Here is a 15,934-nt window from a genome sequence, read left to right as displayed (position 1 = left end):
TTCGATCTAGAACAGGCCCCAAAATCACTCGAGCCTAGAACTGGAGAACCACGAACCTCGCTCAACTCTAGTAAGGACAATCCATCAGATGACTTTATCTCCCTTCCAAATGCCATGTGATCCATTTTTCTCCTTCTAAGGATATGTGCACTGCCCACGCTGTAATAAAGGATTGTAACAGTGCGCTCTCTGAATTATTAACAGGAATGAAGTAATATCATTAATTAGATTTTTATTAGAGTATTCAGTATTCCCAAACCAGTTTTTCAGAACAGAACTGAAGCCTTCAGCAGGTGTGTGAAACCGGTTAGTGAATTCTGAATACTCTAATAAAAAGGTACGGTAATTCATTGTACTGTTTTGCTGTATCCTTATAAATAGGCAGTGCACTATTACAATCTTTTATTGTTTCATCCCTCCTGGTTCTCTTGCTGTTATAGATTTTGTTTGGTGCTGTAGCTCACTTCTTCACTCCCTGGAGCTAATGCCGCATCATTGGATTAAGGGCCAGATAGTGGCACCGTTCCCACTGAAGCATTTGCAGCAGACATTTCTGCACAAGAAGTGCCATTTCCCCCTTTCATTTAAATGGGTAAGAAATGCTGAAAAAAATGATGACATGCTGCAAATATGAAACTGTTTCAGTACAATAGCCACGTTTAGGATGCCACTAGGTACACTGACTGTTTGCTAGTATAATGGCTTAGGTAAAAAGAGTTGGAGTGTGCAATGCAGGCAGACGTGCTGCAAATATCTTTCCACTAGTTTGACTACACAAAAGTACAATAGCCACGTTTAGGATGCCACTAGGTACACTGACTGTTTGCTAGTATAATGGCTTAGTTAAAAAGAGTTGGAGTGTGCAATGCAGGCAGACGTGCTGCAAAGATCTTTCCACTAGTTTGACTACACAAAAGTACAATAGCCACGTTTAGGATGCCACTAGGTAAACTGACTGTTTGCTAGTATAATGGCTTAGTTAAAAAGAGTTGGAGTGTGCAATGCAGGCAGACGTGCTGCAAATATCTTTCCACTAGTGTGACTACACAAAAGTACAATAGTCACGTTTAGGATGCCACTAGGCACACTGACTGTTTGCTAGTATAATGGCTTACTTAAAAAGAGTTGGAGTGTGCAATGCAGGCAGACGTGCTGCAAATATCTTTCCACTAGTGTGACTACACAAAAGTACAATAGTCACATTTAGGATGCCACTAGGTACACTGACTGTTTGCTAGTATAATGGCTTAGTTAAAAAGAGTTGGAGTGTGCAATGCAGGCAGACGTGCTGCAAATATCTTTCCACTAGTGTGACTACACAAAAGTACAATAGTCACGTTTAGGATGCCACTAGGTACACTGACTGTTTGCTAGTATAATGGCTTAGTTAAAAAGAGTTGGAGTGTGCAATGCAGGCAGACGTGCTGCAAATATCTTTCCACTAGTTTGACTACACAAAAGTACAATAGCCACGTTTAGGATGCCACTAGGTACACTGACTGTTTGCTAGTATAATGGCTTAGTTAAAAAGAGTTGGAGTGTGCAATGCAGGCAGACGTGCTGCAAATATCTTTCCACTAGTTTGACTACACAAAAGTACAATAGCCACGTTTAGGATGCCACTAGGTACACTGACTGTTTGCTAGTATAATGGCTTAGTTAAAAAGAGTTGGAGTGTGCAATGCAGGCAGACGTGCTGCAAATATCTTTCCACTAGTTTGACTACACAAAAGTACAATAGCCATGTTTAGGATGCCACTAGGTACACTGACTGTTTGCTAGTATAATGGCTTAGTTAAAAAAAGTTTGAGTGTGCAATGCAGGCAGACGTGCTGCAAATATCTTTGCACTAGTGTGACTACACAAAAGTCCAATAGCCACGTTTAGGATGCCACTAGGTACACTGAGTGTTTGCTAGTATAATGGCTTAGTTAAAAAGAGTTGGAGTGTGCAATGCAGGCAGACGTGCTGCAAATATCTTTCCACTAGTGTGACTACACAAAAGTACAATAGTCACGTTTAGGATGCCACTAGGTACACTGACTGTTTGCTAGTGTAATGGCTTAGTTAAAAAGAGTTGGAGTGTGCAGAGGACAGGAGGGTACAGTACCAGGATTGTGGGGCTCTGGGTAGAGGAATGGAAGCCTGCCTTTCTATTCCCTCCTAATGGGGAAATGCAGCGACGAAATCCCTGACCTTGGCTACACAGACGCTGTCTCTGTTTTCAGGACCTGTCTCCTATGGCTCTGACCCTGCCGGTTTGAGCCCTTAAAAGGACTGATGGAAAGTGCTATCCCTAAGCTGTCTAGCGCTGTGTATGGAACGCATACAGCTGTATCGGCGATAGGACAAAGGACGGAGCTGCGACAGTGATGTCTGACACCCATGACGCAGAAGAGATAATGGCGTCCGGACGGGCAGATACTCGTTTTTATAATGCAGGGACATGTGACATGGACATCCTATCACACATGCCGTTGCTTCTCTGGCTAAAAGTCCACTTAGCTGTGTGTGTGTCTGGGATTGGCTGACATGCTGGCCCGCCCCACTACACGAGCGCGCTTAGGGAAGGAAGACAAGGAAAAAAAAAAAAAATGGCGATCACCATTATACAAACAGCAGTGATCTGAAGGCGCTGTTCCCGCACACTATACACTGAAATGTCATAATAGTGTGAGTCACAGAGTGACTTACACTATTACAGCGGAAAGCCAGCTATGAATTAGCTGTTTTTTTGCTGCTAGAACCGTTCTCGAACGTTTCTAGAACTATCGTGCTTTTGCAAAAAGCTCGAGTTCTAGTTCGATCTAGAACAGGCCCCAAAATCACTCGAGCCTAGAACTGGAGAACCACGAACCTCGCTCAACTCTAGTAAGGACAATCCATCAGATGACTTTATCTCCCTTCCAAATGCCATGTGATCCATTTTTCTCCTTCTAAGGATATGTGCACTGCACACGCTGTAATAAAGGATTGTAACAGTGCGCTCTCTGAATTATTAACAGGAATGAAGTAATATCATTAATTAGATTTTTATTAGAGTATTCAGTATTCCCAAACCAGTTTTTCAGAACAGAACTGAAGCCTTCAGCAGGTGTGTGAAACCGGTTAGTGAATTCTGAATACTCTAATAAAAAGGTACGGTAATTCATTGTACTGTTTTGCTGTATCCTTATAAATAGGCAGTGCACTATTACAATCTTTTATTGTTTCATCCCTCCTGGTTCTCTTGCTGTTATAGATTTTGTTTGGTGCTGTAGCTCACTTCTTCACTCCCTGGAGCTAATGCCGCATCATTGGATTAAGGGCCAGATAGTGGCACCGTTCCCACTGAAGCATTTGCAGCAGACATTTCTGCACAAGAAGTGCCATTTCCCCCTTTCATTTAAATGGGTAAGAAATGCTGAAAAAAATGATGACATGCTGCAAATATGAAACTGTTTCAAATGTGCAATGAAAAAATAAGCAACATAAGAAATCCCATTCCCTTTGCTGGTACAGTAAAAGCTGCAATTTTTTTAGCCAAAAGGTGCAGAGGAAAAAGCGGCAAAAATGCAAAGTGAAAATAAGCCTTTATTGTGTCGAGCTCTATACAGTTGGAATACTGTGGTTTCTTCCATTTATTTTCTCTAAGGGTAGTTCAAGACTTTAAAAAGACATTTCAGAGAATTGCAACTGGCACATTAGCATGAGCTTTCCTCTGCCTGGTGGGTTTGTATGGGCAATGTACGGCATTAATGACTATGCGAAGTGCTGTGTAATTGGAGATATGGCCACTGCTTGTGACAAAATAATACTCTCAACCCTGTCTATATGTTGGTAATATGTTTGCAGTAGTATTTTGCCTACATTTACTAGCTGCATAGTAGCACCACTGTGTAGCACTAACTAGAGGGTCTGTTCATGGAAACAGAGACATACGGTAGCTGTTTGTAGCTTCCAGCATCTGATTACCTAATTACAAGTCGTTTTTGACACTGTGTTTCTAAGTAATGTTGTCTTTACTTGTATTACAATATAGTCCTTTTCCTATAAAGATTATTACATACTAGAAGGTGGCCCGATTCTACGCATCGGGTATTCTAGAATTTACGTATTGTGTAGTTCATGTATGATTTTTGTTATATATATATAATGTTGTTGTGTGTAGTTACCAAGTGTTTGTGTAGGGGCTGTACATGTTCTGGGTGTTGTCTGGGTGTGACGGGGGGTGAGAGCGGTGTTGTATGTGTGTTGCGTGTGTTGCGTTGTTTGTGGAGCGCTGTGTGTCTGTAGCGTTGTGTGTGTGTTGCGCGGTTTGTGTGTGTGTGGTGTGTTTTGGGGGGAGGTATGTTTTGTGCAATGTGTGTGTTGTGCGGTATGTGCGTATATTTGTGTGTGCCGCGGTGTTTGTGTGTTGGGTGTTGTGTGTGTGCAGCGTTGTCTGTGTGTGTGGGTGTCTGTGTAGGGCAGTTGTTTGTGGTTCCCAGTGTGTGTGTGTGTGTGTGTGGTGTGTGGTGTGTGGTGTGTTGTGCAGTGCGCGCGCGTGCGTGTGTGTTGGGGGGAGGTGCGCACTCCCAAACGTGCTCCATCCCCTATGCAGCGCACTCCCCATCGTGCTCCATCCCCTATGCTGCGCACCCCCCATCGTGCTCCATCTCCCATGCTGCGCACTCCCAAACGTGCTCCATCCGCCATGCTGCGCACTCCCAAACGTGCTCCATCCGCCATGCTGCGCACTCCCAAACGTGCTCCATCCGCCATACTCCGCACTCCCCATCGTGCTCCATCCCCCATGCAGCGCACTCCCTATCGTGCTCCATCCCCTATGCTGCGCACCCCCCATCGTGCTCCATCTCCCATGCTGCGCACTCCCAAACGTGCTCCACCCGCCATGCTGCGTACTCCCAAACGTGCTCCATCCCCCATGCTGTGAACTCCCCATCGTGCTCCATCCCCGATGCTGCGCACCCCCCATCATGCTCCATCCCCGATGCTGCGCACCCCCCCATCGTGCTCCATCCCCCATGCTGCACCAGCATCAGCCTCTCTGCCCCCAGCATCAGCTTCTCTGCCCCCAGCATCAGCTTCTCTGCCCCCAGCATCAGCCTCTCTCCTCCCAGCATCAGCCTCTCTCATCCTAGCATCAGCCTCTCTCCTCCCAGCATCAGCCTCTCTCTTTCCAGCCTTCCCCAGCATCAGCCTCTCTCCTCCCAGCCTCCTTCCTCCCACCCTCCCCCAGCATCAGCCTCCGTCTACCAGCCTCCCCCAGCATCAGCCTCCCCCAGCATCAGCCTCTCTTCTCTCAGCCTACCTCTCCCAGCCTCCGTCCTCCCAGCCTCCCTCAGCATCAGCCTCCCTCTCCCAGCCTCCCCAAGCATCAGCCTCCACCAGCATCAGACTCTCTCCTTCCAGCCTCCCCCAGCATCAGCCTCCGCCAGCATCAGCCTCTCTCCTTCCAGCCTCCTCCAGCATCAGCCTCCCTCTCCCAGCCTTCCCCAGGATCAGCCTCTCTCCTCCCAGCCTCCGTCCTCCCAGCCTTCCCCAGCATCAGCTTTCCCCTCCCAGCCTCCCTCAGCATCAGCCTTCCCTAGCATCAGCCTCTCTCCTCCCAGCCTCAGCCTCTCTCCTTCCAGCCTCCCCCAGCATCAGCCTCTCTCCTTCCAGCCTCCCTCAGCATCAGCCTCCCTTTCCCAGCCTTCCCCAGGATCAGCCTCTCTCCTCCCAGCCTCCTTCCTCCCAGCCTCCCCCTCCCAGCCTCCTTCCTCCCAGCCTCCCCCTCCCAGCCTCCCTCAGCATCAGCCTTCCGCTCCCAGTCTCCCCCAGCATCAGCCTCCCCAAGCATCAGCCTCCACCAGCATCAGCCTCTCTCCTTCCAGCCTCCCCCATGATCAGCCTCTCTGCTCCCAGCCTCCTCCAGCACGCCGTGCTCCTCTGCCGACACTCACACACCCGATCGCATCCACTCACACACACCCGATCGCATCCACTCACACACACCCGATCGCATCCACTCACACACACCCGATCGCATCCACTCACACACACAGACACTGACGATATCGCACATACGCGCTCACAGTCACAACATCCGGGAGATATCACATGCTTCTGGCCATGTGATCCTCCGGCAGGTCCTGGAAGCTCACAGCACAGTATCGAGGCCGAGAAGCAAGCGATATCGCCGGATGCTGTGAGTGTGTGGATGCGATGTGTGTGTGAGGTGTGTGTGAGGTGTGTGTGAGGTGTGTGTGAGAGTGAGTGCGATCTGATGTGAGTGATGATCTGATGATGCGTGTGTGTGTGCTGTTATGTTTGTGCGTGTGGAAGTCCCGCCGCTGCAGGACCTTGATTTACTGGTAACTATGCAAGCATGGTTACCAGCGCAACACGTCTCCCGCTCGCACGGGAGCCCACACCAGCATACGGCGGCGGCGTACGCTGATGTTGACTCCCGTTGGTGAGGGGGGAAAGGGGGGGAGTACAGTACTCACCTGGGATTCGTGGCTCCGTGACCGTGTCAGTTTGGGCAATGCGGGGGGGGGGGGGGCGAGAGCTAACGTCTATTGCGTGAGGGGGGCGGGGCGTGGCGTGGCACCAGCATACGGCGGCGGCGTACGCTGATGTGGGCTCCCGTTGGTGAGGGGGGAAGGGGGGGGGAGTACAGTACTCACCTGGGATTCGTGGCTCCGTGACCGTGTCAGTTCGGGCAATGCCGGCGGGGGGGGGGGGCGAGAGCTAACGTCTATTGCGTGAGGGGGCGGGGCGTGGCGTGGGCGAGTTGCCAATGCCTGCAGGGTGCCGGGGCGAGAGGCCAATCTGTGGAGGGGGCAGAGCCTGGGCGAGCGGCTGGCCAATCCGTGTGGGGGCGCAGCCGGGGCGAGAGGCCAATCCGTGGGGGGGGGCGGGGCCATGGCGAACCCAGCGGCCAATCAGCTTTGTGTCACCGTAAGGACATGTCACGGTGACACTGTCACCGTGACACAATTTTGGAGCATGACAGACAGACAGACAGAATAAGGCAATTATATATATAGATAACAGAAGTATTTTATCACAGAAGACCATTGTAACATTTATACATATGCATGTATGATTCACATGCATGTACTTGTTTCAATCTAATTCTACATAACAATGTTGTTGAATAATTATTACTCTGTAGCTATTTTATATTTAGAAATTATCTTATAAGTGATAACCGCTTCTTATTGTGTTGAATTTCATATTTTATACAGCTCGAAAACAGATCCTATTACTGGAGTCGTGAAAAACACAAAATACCATCAACTGTAGTAAGTACATTCATTTCTCTATTCTACCTTAAAGGGAATGTGTCACCAGGTTTTTTACACCTAATCTGAGCGCAGCATTATGTATAGACAGACACCCGTATTCCTATGATGTGTCACTTACTGAGCTGCTTGCTGTATTTTTGATAGTATCACTGTTTATCAGCAGGAGATTATCATTTTCAGACTAGTAAATCTGTTGCCAGGTAATAAAGCATATTCATAAGCTTTGTATATGTCACGAGGTGACTATTATGATAGCAGGGAAAAAGGGGCTCCTATGTTGTCCCTCACGCTATGGGACCCTAGGCTATCCCTATCCTCAGTGTTACTCCTGATAGTAGAGATGCCTGAGTTCTGTTTCTGTCTATGCTCCTGACCAGTACAACTCTAATTCACCCCCCCCCCCACAAGGGAAGGACGCGGCAGAAGTGTGATGAAAGACAGACAAGAGAAAAACAAAACTCTGACACACTGCACACACACGAGAATAGACAATGAGGGACTCAGGAGTAAAGCAAGAGCAGGAAGGTAATAACAAAAAGGCAACAAGGATTAACTTGACAACCACACACAGCAACAATTATAACAAGCATCAGATAGTCTGGATCATAATACCTCACCAGACCAGCTAAGGCTGCTTTCACACATCCGGTTTGAGCAGTGCGGCTCAATCCGGCTGTGAAGCCTATGCAACGGATGCGGTGAAAACACCGTATCCTTTGCATAAGTTTTTTACATGCGGCCGGTCCGGTTTTTGCCGCTTGCGGCATGCTACTGAGCATGCGCAGTGGCAAAAACCGCATGCGGCGGCCGGATGCGGTTTTTGCCGCATCGCGCCGCATCCGGCATCCATAGGGATGCATTGGGAAAAGCGCCGCATCGGCCGGATGTGGCGCGATGCGGGTTTTTTTTCCGGAGCAAAAAACGTGCCAGGGAACGTTCCATCCGGCCGCCGCATCGGCTAAATCTGCCGCATGCGGCAAAAACCGGACCGAACGCAAGCCCATGCGGCACAATGCGGCACTAATTAAAGTCTATGCAGGAAAAACGCAACCGGCAGCAAAAAAAAACCGGTTGCGGTTTTCCTGCAAAGTGCCGGATTGTGCCGCATTGCAAAAGCCGGATGTGTGAAAGCAGCCTAAGATAAACTATAGCTTGCATAGGAGGAAGGATCTAGTCAGCATATATAGGAGGGGAGCTGATATAATTGGCTTCCCCACAACATGTAATCAAAGGAGACTAACAAGCAAGCTAGCAGAGATTAACTCTTGCCAGCCTGCCTATAAATTAGCACTCTGCAGGTCGATGGCCAGGTCTGCATGCATTGATGACAGACACCAGACAAGTTATCGGGTGGAGTGTCAGAATCTATAGTGTGAACAGAACCCGACACTGCCATGACAGTCGGAGAAGTTTGTAAAAATCTCTATGCGACAGTATAACTCCGCCCCATCACTGATTGTCAACTTTCTATTTACACCATACATGGGCAGAAAACTGACAATCAGTGAAGTGAGTGGGGTTATAGAGAGCTCAGCATTCAGAGAACTGGTACATTTGCAGCAGATAAAACCCTGATTTTAATGAGAGCAAGCAGCCTAGTAAGTGACATATCACTGGAATCAGAATCTCATTATGCTGTTCTCAGATGGGTAGCAAAAACTTTGTGACAGATTCTTCTTAAGTTGTTATACTGTTGGAAGCCCAACTGGTGGGTCATTAAATTAAAATAATACCAATAATCAAATTAATGTAGACTTATAACCTCTAAGGTCCAAAATTGTTTAATAAAAATGAAAGATGCTAGGCGAGAAAAAAAAACGGAATAAGATGTAACAATGCAAATATTCATTTTTAAAGCATCAAATATTGATTGTATATACAGTATATGTATGTACTGTGGATATACTGTGTAAATACATACATTACATCGGCTTTGCAGCTTTGTGAAATACAGATGAGAACATAATGCTATTACTAAGGTGAAACAGTTTCCTAACAATAGGACAGTGGGAGAGAGCCCTGTCCACACAACCTTGCAGTTTCATGTATTTTATTCAGGTCACCATCAGTGCATCCATTTCTTCTGTGCTTGTATTACATATAATGAAAGGAAAGAAGCAGAGTATGGTGCCCTGTGGACAGGCTAATCTCTTCACAGTCAAATATTGTCATATTGTAAGGGTGTTTGCATTTTTTATGAATCTATAAGAACTTCTTCAGTAGGTCCAGTAAATCACAAAAGTGAGTACACCCCTCACATTTTTGTAAATATTTTATTAAATCTTTTCATGGGACAACACTGAAGATATGACACATGGATACAATGTAAAGTAGTCAGTACAGCTTGTATAACAGTGTAAATTTAGTGTGCCATTAATATGAAAACTGCCGGCAACAAAAGTGAGTACACCCCTAAGTAGAAATGGCCAAATTGTGTACAAAGTGTCATATTTTGTCTGGCCACCATTATTTTCAAGCACTGCCTTGACTCTCTTGAGCATGGAGTTCACTCAAGATTCACAGGAGCCACTGGATCCGCTCACACTTACGTCTCAAAGCTGGTGGATGTTAGCGACCTTGCGCTCATCCACCTTCCATTAGAGGATGCTCCACAGATGCTCAATAGGGTTTAAGTCTGGAGACATTTGGCCAGTTCAGCACCTTTACCCTCAGTTTCTTTAGCAAGTGGTCGGAGGTATGCTTGGGGTCGATATCATATTGGAATACTGCCCTGCAGCCCAGTTTCCAAGGGGAGGCGATCATGTTCTACATCAATATATCACAGTACATGTTGGCATTAAAGGTCTCAATAATTAATATTAGCTCCCCAAAGGAGCCAGCACTCATACAGACCCAGACCATAACACTCCCCCCACCATGCTTTACTTTAGGCAAGACATATTTGTTTTTGTACTTCTCATCTGGTTACTGCCACAGACGTTTGACACCATCTGAACCAAATTGGTTTAACTTGGTCTCATCAGACCACAGGACATGGTTCCAGTAATCTATGTCCTTAGTCTGCTTGTTTTCAGCAAACTGTTGGCTTCTTTCATGTGCATCATCTTTAGAAGACGCTTCTTTCTGGCGAAAACAGCCATGCAGACCATTTTGATGCAGTATACAGCGTATGGTCTGATAGGCTGACCCCTCCCCACCACTGTAACCTCTGTAGCAATGCTGGCAGCACTCATATGTCTATTTTGAAAAGACAAGCTCTGGATATGACACAGAGCACGTGCACTCAGCTTCTTTGGTCAACCATGATGAGGCCTGTGCTAAGTGCAACCTGACTTATTAATTTGCTGTATGGTCTTGGCCACCGTGCGTCAGCTCAGTTTCAGGGTGTTGGCAATCTTCTTATAGCCTTAGCCATCTTTACGTATAGCAGTAATTCTTTTTTTTCAGATCCTCAGATAATTCTTTGCCTTGAGGTGCCATGTTGAACTTCCAGTGACCAGTATGAGAGAGGGTGTGAGAGATAACACCAAATGTAATATACCTGAGACCTTGTAACGCTAAAGACCACGTCACACTAAGCAACATCGCTAGCAACATCGCTGCTGAGGCACAACTTGCTAGCGATGTTGCTGTGTGTGACATCCAGCAACAACCTGGCCCCTGCTGTGAGGTCGTTCGTTGTTGCTGAATGTCCTGGACCATTTTTTAGTTGTTGCTCTCCCGCTGGGAAGCACACATTGCTGTGTGTGACAGCGACAGAGCAACAACTGAATGTGCAGTGAGCATGGAGCCGGCTTCTGTGGACGTTGGTAACCAATGTAAATATCGGGTAACCAAGAAGCCCTTTCCTTGGTTACCCGATATTTTTATTTGTAATTAACCCGATGTGTGCTCTGGCTAGGAGTGCAGGGAACAGGGAGCCAGCACTGACAGCGTGAGAGCGGCGGATGCTGGTAATGAAGGTAAATATCGGGTAACCAAGGGAAGGGCTTCTTGGTTACCCGATGTTTACCGTGGTTACCAGCATCCGCAGAAGCCGGCTCCCTGCTGCCTGCACACGTAGCAGAGTACACATCGGGTAATTAACCTGATGTGTACTGTGGCTAGTTGTGCAGGGAGCCAGCGCTAAGCGGTGTGCGCTGGTAACCAAGGTAAATATCGGGTTGGTTACCCGATATTTACCTTAGTTACCAAGCGCAGCATGCTTCCACGTGTAGCGACGCTCCAGCGATCCCTGCCAGGTCAGGTTGCTGGTGGGATCGCAGGAGCGTCGCTTAGTGTGACATCTCACCAGCGACCTCCTAGCAACTTACCAGCGATCCCTATCAGGTTGTATCATTGTTGGGATCACTGGTAAGTTGTTTAGTGTGACTGGGCCTTAATGCGTTACATGACACCGGGGAGGAAAAATGGCTGATGTAGCACAATTTGGCCATTTTCACTTAGGGATGTTCTCACTTTTGTTGGCAGCAGTTTAGATAATAATGGCTGTGTGTTGAGATATTTATAGGGTACACCAAATTTACACTGTTATATAAGCTGACTACTTTACATTGTATCAAAAAGTCACATCTCAGTGTTGATCCATGAAAAGATATAATAATATATTTACAAAAATGTGAGGGGTGTACTTACTTACTCCTGTTGCTTATTGAATATAATGAATTGCTAGTAAAGGCAATCCTTGACTTCTGTGACTGCCAAATTGTCAATAATCACATCACTTTACATTGTATAAATTACACAGAACCAGTAAGCTAGTGATATTCTGCAAACAAGTGGCACACACGCTGTGTACCAGAGGTAATGTGACTTAAACATGTTACCCCTTATCAGATAGTTTTCAAAAGTGTATAGGACATGGGGCATTGTTAAGCACATTTCTAAAATGTTCCATATTTGAAAAAGCTTTGTGTGAAATGTCTGCCGGGGTCTGTGGGCCTTCAGCTTGTGGATGTCTTTGCTTCGTATGGTATGTTACACATTATTATAATCTGAGCTTTATTTATTATGCTATTTGGTTATTTTACATTACATTATCTTTGATATTAAAACGTTATAGCACCATTATTTATATGTATGACATAATTACCACCATCATGCCTTTATTCAGATTTGTTCTTGTCATTTGTAATCTGCTTGTGCACTCCCCACTACTTTAATATAACTTTTTCTAACATGCTTACAAGAAAAATGTAAATCTTTTATTATATTTTTTGTAATTTTTCATCATTTCTTTGTGTAATCTTGATTTCCTAAGGTGAAAGTCGCTATATTATTTTGGGGTAAGAATTTTATGTTGTGGAGTAAATGTTCCAAATTTATTCCATATATTTTTCTTCCACGAAAATTGTGAGTAAAATAAATTAAACAAGAGGTTGCGTAAGAAAAAGAAAAGAGGTTAACATGTCAAGAAAGATGCAATGAAAATTGAAGGATGTACTAAAATGTACTAAAATGTATAAGATCTCAAAATTGTGACAGAAATGTACCAAAATTTTGGTACAAAAGATCTGTCTAAAATGTCAAGCAAGAAGCATGTGTTACTGTGATAAAGGTGATGCATCTGGAACTTATCTGGTATAACTTTAAAGAGGCTGTCTAGTCTATGTGATTGCAAACTTGTGAATCTACACAGTGAGTATAGTGTGCACTCTCAGGATTCTCCGATGTTGGAAGTGGGCTGTCATGTAACCGCAAGTATGTAATTTGCATACTTTCGACCACCTTCCGACTAAATGTGTCTGGCCTCAGTCAATTCACTTGTATTTAAAGAGGTCACGCATTTGTAATCGGCCCATGACCTCATGTATGCAAACTGCATGCTTGCGGTCATGCACCTGTCCACTCCTGGAAATAGCACCACAAAATCCTGACAGTGCAAACTGTGCGCACTGTGAGGATTCAAAAGTCTGCAGTCACATAGAGTCACAGCAGACTTTAACCCCAAGCCTGCACAACCCCTTTAAACTTTCTAAATGTAAGATGGTATTAATACATGTGCCCTATTATGTCAGCTGTATACAAACACATATACAAAATATATCCCTGACCAAAGTTGTACATATAGCTATCTCTTATCCTCAGGCATCTGTTATGATTTTGTATACTATAGCAATGAAAATCAGAGAGATGTGGAAAATGACTTATAAAAGATCAGACAGCCTCCTGTTATAAAATAGACATTACTTCTTATTTTACCTTTAGACATCAAATCCCGCAACTTTAATTAACAAAAATTTCATGTAGATTTCCTTAATCTAGTAATTTAAAGATCAAATCAGATAGTAAACATGCTATGAGAATTACTATACAGTTTTACAGGAGTCCATAAAATGAATTCAACCTTATTTCAGAGGAGAGTAACTTGATTTATGGTCTATCCATATGAGGTCACTTTTTTGCTAGTGGATGGCTTATACACTTTTTGATCAAAAAATATTAACTAAGTTCCTAATTTTTTTTACAAATATGGCAGAATTCATGTATTTATTAAACGCAGTGTGCTGATGTATTTTGTTAGTATACATCCTGATTAGAGATGAGCCACCACCCCTAGTGTTCGAGTTCGGTTCGGTTCGTCGAACGGCGGGTGTGTTCGTCGAACGTTCGACGAACACCTTCGAACCCCATTGAAAACAATGACAGGCAAACACAAACACATAGAAACACCTAGAAAACACCTTCTAAGGTGTCCAAAAGATGACAAACAACTCAGAAGACACCACATACACATGGAAAAGTGACAAGTAGATATACTCATGCTGAAAGAAAAGAGCTGGACGAGTAAAAGGAGGAGAAGACACAGATATAGGCATGTCATGCCCTTCTAAAATCATGTAAAACACAGCAAGGGGACTCCCTCCATTTTTTTCAAAAAATTGGGCCACAGACACCACTTAAGTGACATCAATTGTCCCACAGTTGCAAACTTAACATGTTGATTTGCATGAAGCATAATCAAAAATACACAAGTCTTTACTCTCCCCAGGATGACACAGGGGTAGAAAAGTCTTTGAGGATCCATGACTTATTCATCTTGATGAACGATCATCTAAAACACAGCAAGGGGACTCCAACAAGTGTCTCAATTTTTTAAAAAAATTGGGCCACAGACACCACTTAAGTGGCGTCAATTGTCCCACAGTTGCAAACTTAACATGTTGATTTGCATGAGCACAATCAAAACTACACAAGCCTATACTCTCCCCAGGATGACACAGGGGTAGAAAAGTCCTTGCGGATCCATGACTTGTTTATCTTGATGAATGTTAGTCTGTCTACATTGTCACTGGACAGACGCGAGCGCTTATCTGTCAGCACACGTCCAGCAGCACTGAAGACACGTTCCGAGAGAACGCTGGCTGCGGGACACGACAAGATCTCCAAGGCGTAAGTGGCGAGCTCAGATCATTTTTCCAGATTAGAAGCCCAAAATGAGCAAGGCTCCAGTTGCGGAGTCATGGCATCGATATTCACTTGGAGATACTCCTGTATCATCCTCTCCAGGCATTTACTATGTGTCAGACTTCTTGTGTGTTGTGGCCTTGCAAAGGATGGTCTAAAAAATTCATGAAGCGATTCCATAAAATTGCTGTTACCGCCAGATATGGTGTTGCTGGTACGGTTTGAGTGATGATGACTCGATAGTCCCATGGTTGGCAAGTTAGAACTGTGAGATTCACTCTGTGCACCACTGGTGTTTAGTGGAAAAGCCAATCTCATATTGTGTAACAGCTTCTGCTGATACTCCTGCATACGTGTGTCCCTTTCTATGGCAGGAATTATTTCGCCAAATTTTGACTTGTACCGGGGATCTAAGAGTGTGGCAACCCAGTAGTCAGCATTACTTCGAATTCTGACAATCCGAGGGTTATGTTGTAGGTAGTGCAGCAAGAAGGTGCTCTTGTGTCTTGCGCATCCAGGAGGACCAAGTCCTTGCTGTGTTAGTGGTGGCAAGGTGAGAATCATGCTTCCTTCCTCTGCCCTCTCCCCCCAACCTCGCATAACAGAAATGTGATCAAGGTCTCCCTCATCTGCTAAGTCTTCCATGCCCATCGCCAGTTCGTCCTCCATTTCTTCCTGGGGTCTTGTACCTTCCTCAACAGTTTGGCTGCTACCATGTGCCCTTGTTAATCCCTCTCCCCCACCGTCCCATACCTGCCGCCTTGGTGCTGCTGACCGTCTGGACCTTGTAGATCTTGGTATCCCTTCCGCATATGAATCCTCCTGTACTTCCTCCCCTTCCTCTTGTCCCACCACCTGACTCTGCATACTGTTTAGAGTGTGCTCCAGCATGTAAATGACTGGAATTGTCATGCTGATAATGACATCGTTAGCATTAAACATCTTCGTCGCCATGTCGAAACTGTGCAGAAGGGTGCAGAGGTCCTTGATCTGAGACCACTCCAGCAGCGTGATCTGCCCCACCTCTGTATCTCGTTGGCCCAGGCTATATGTCATAACAAATTGCAGCTACAGTCGCTGCAACATGTGGAGAGTCGAATTCCAGCATGTCGGCACATTGCTTTCAGCCGGTGAACCGGCAGGTCGAAAGACTTCTGGAGCGATGCAAGTCGTTGAGCTGCAGGGTGTGAACGGCGGAAGTGAGCACATAGTGACCATGCCCTCTGCAGAAGCCCATGTAGGTCGGGATAGTGAGTTAAAAATTGCTGGACAACAAGGTTCAACACGTG

General features: G+C 45.6%; 1 protein-coding gene across 4 annotated transcripts in view; it reads left to right on the top strand.

The window, feature by feature from the left end:
- NALCN (sodium leak channel, non-selective) overlaps positions 1-15,934 on the top strand; it is a 1,011,261-nt gene that overhangs the window by 882,027 nt on the left and 113,300 nt on the right. For all 4 annotated transcript variants that reach the window (XM_075336708.1, XM_075336707.1, XM_075336706.1 and 1 more), the window contains one exon: positions 7,218-7,274. In XM_075336708.1, the coding sequence (XP_075192823.1) occupies positions 7,218-7,274 (57 nt within the window). The remainder of the gene's footprint in view (positions 1-7,217; positions 7,275-15,934) is intronic.

The sequence above is a fragment of the Anomaloglossus baeobatrachus genome, chromosome 2 (assembly GCF_048569485.1).
Source record: "Anomaloglossus baeobatrachus isolate aAnoBae1 chromosome 2, aAnoBae1.hap1, whole genome shotgun sequence".
NCBI lineage: Eukaryota > Metazoa > Chordata > Amphibia > Anura > Aromobatidae > Anomaloglossus > Anomaloglossus baeobatrachus.
The sequence above is the reverse complement of the archived record's forward strand: the minus strand, read 5'-3'. Positions and strand labels throughout refer to the sequence as shown.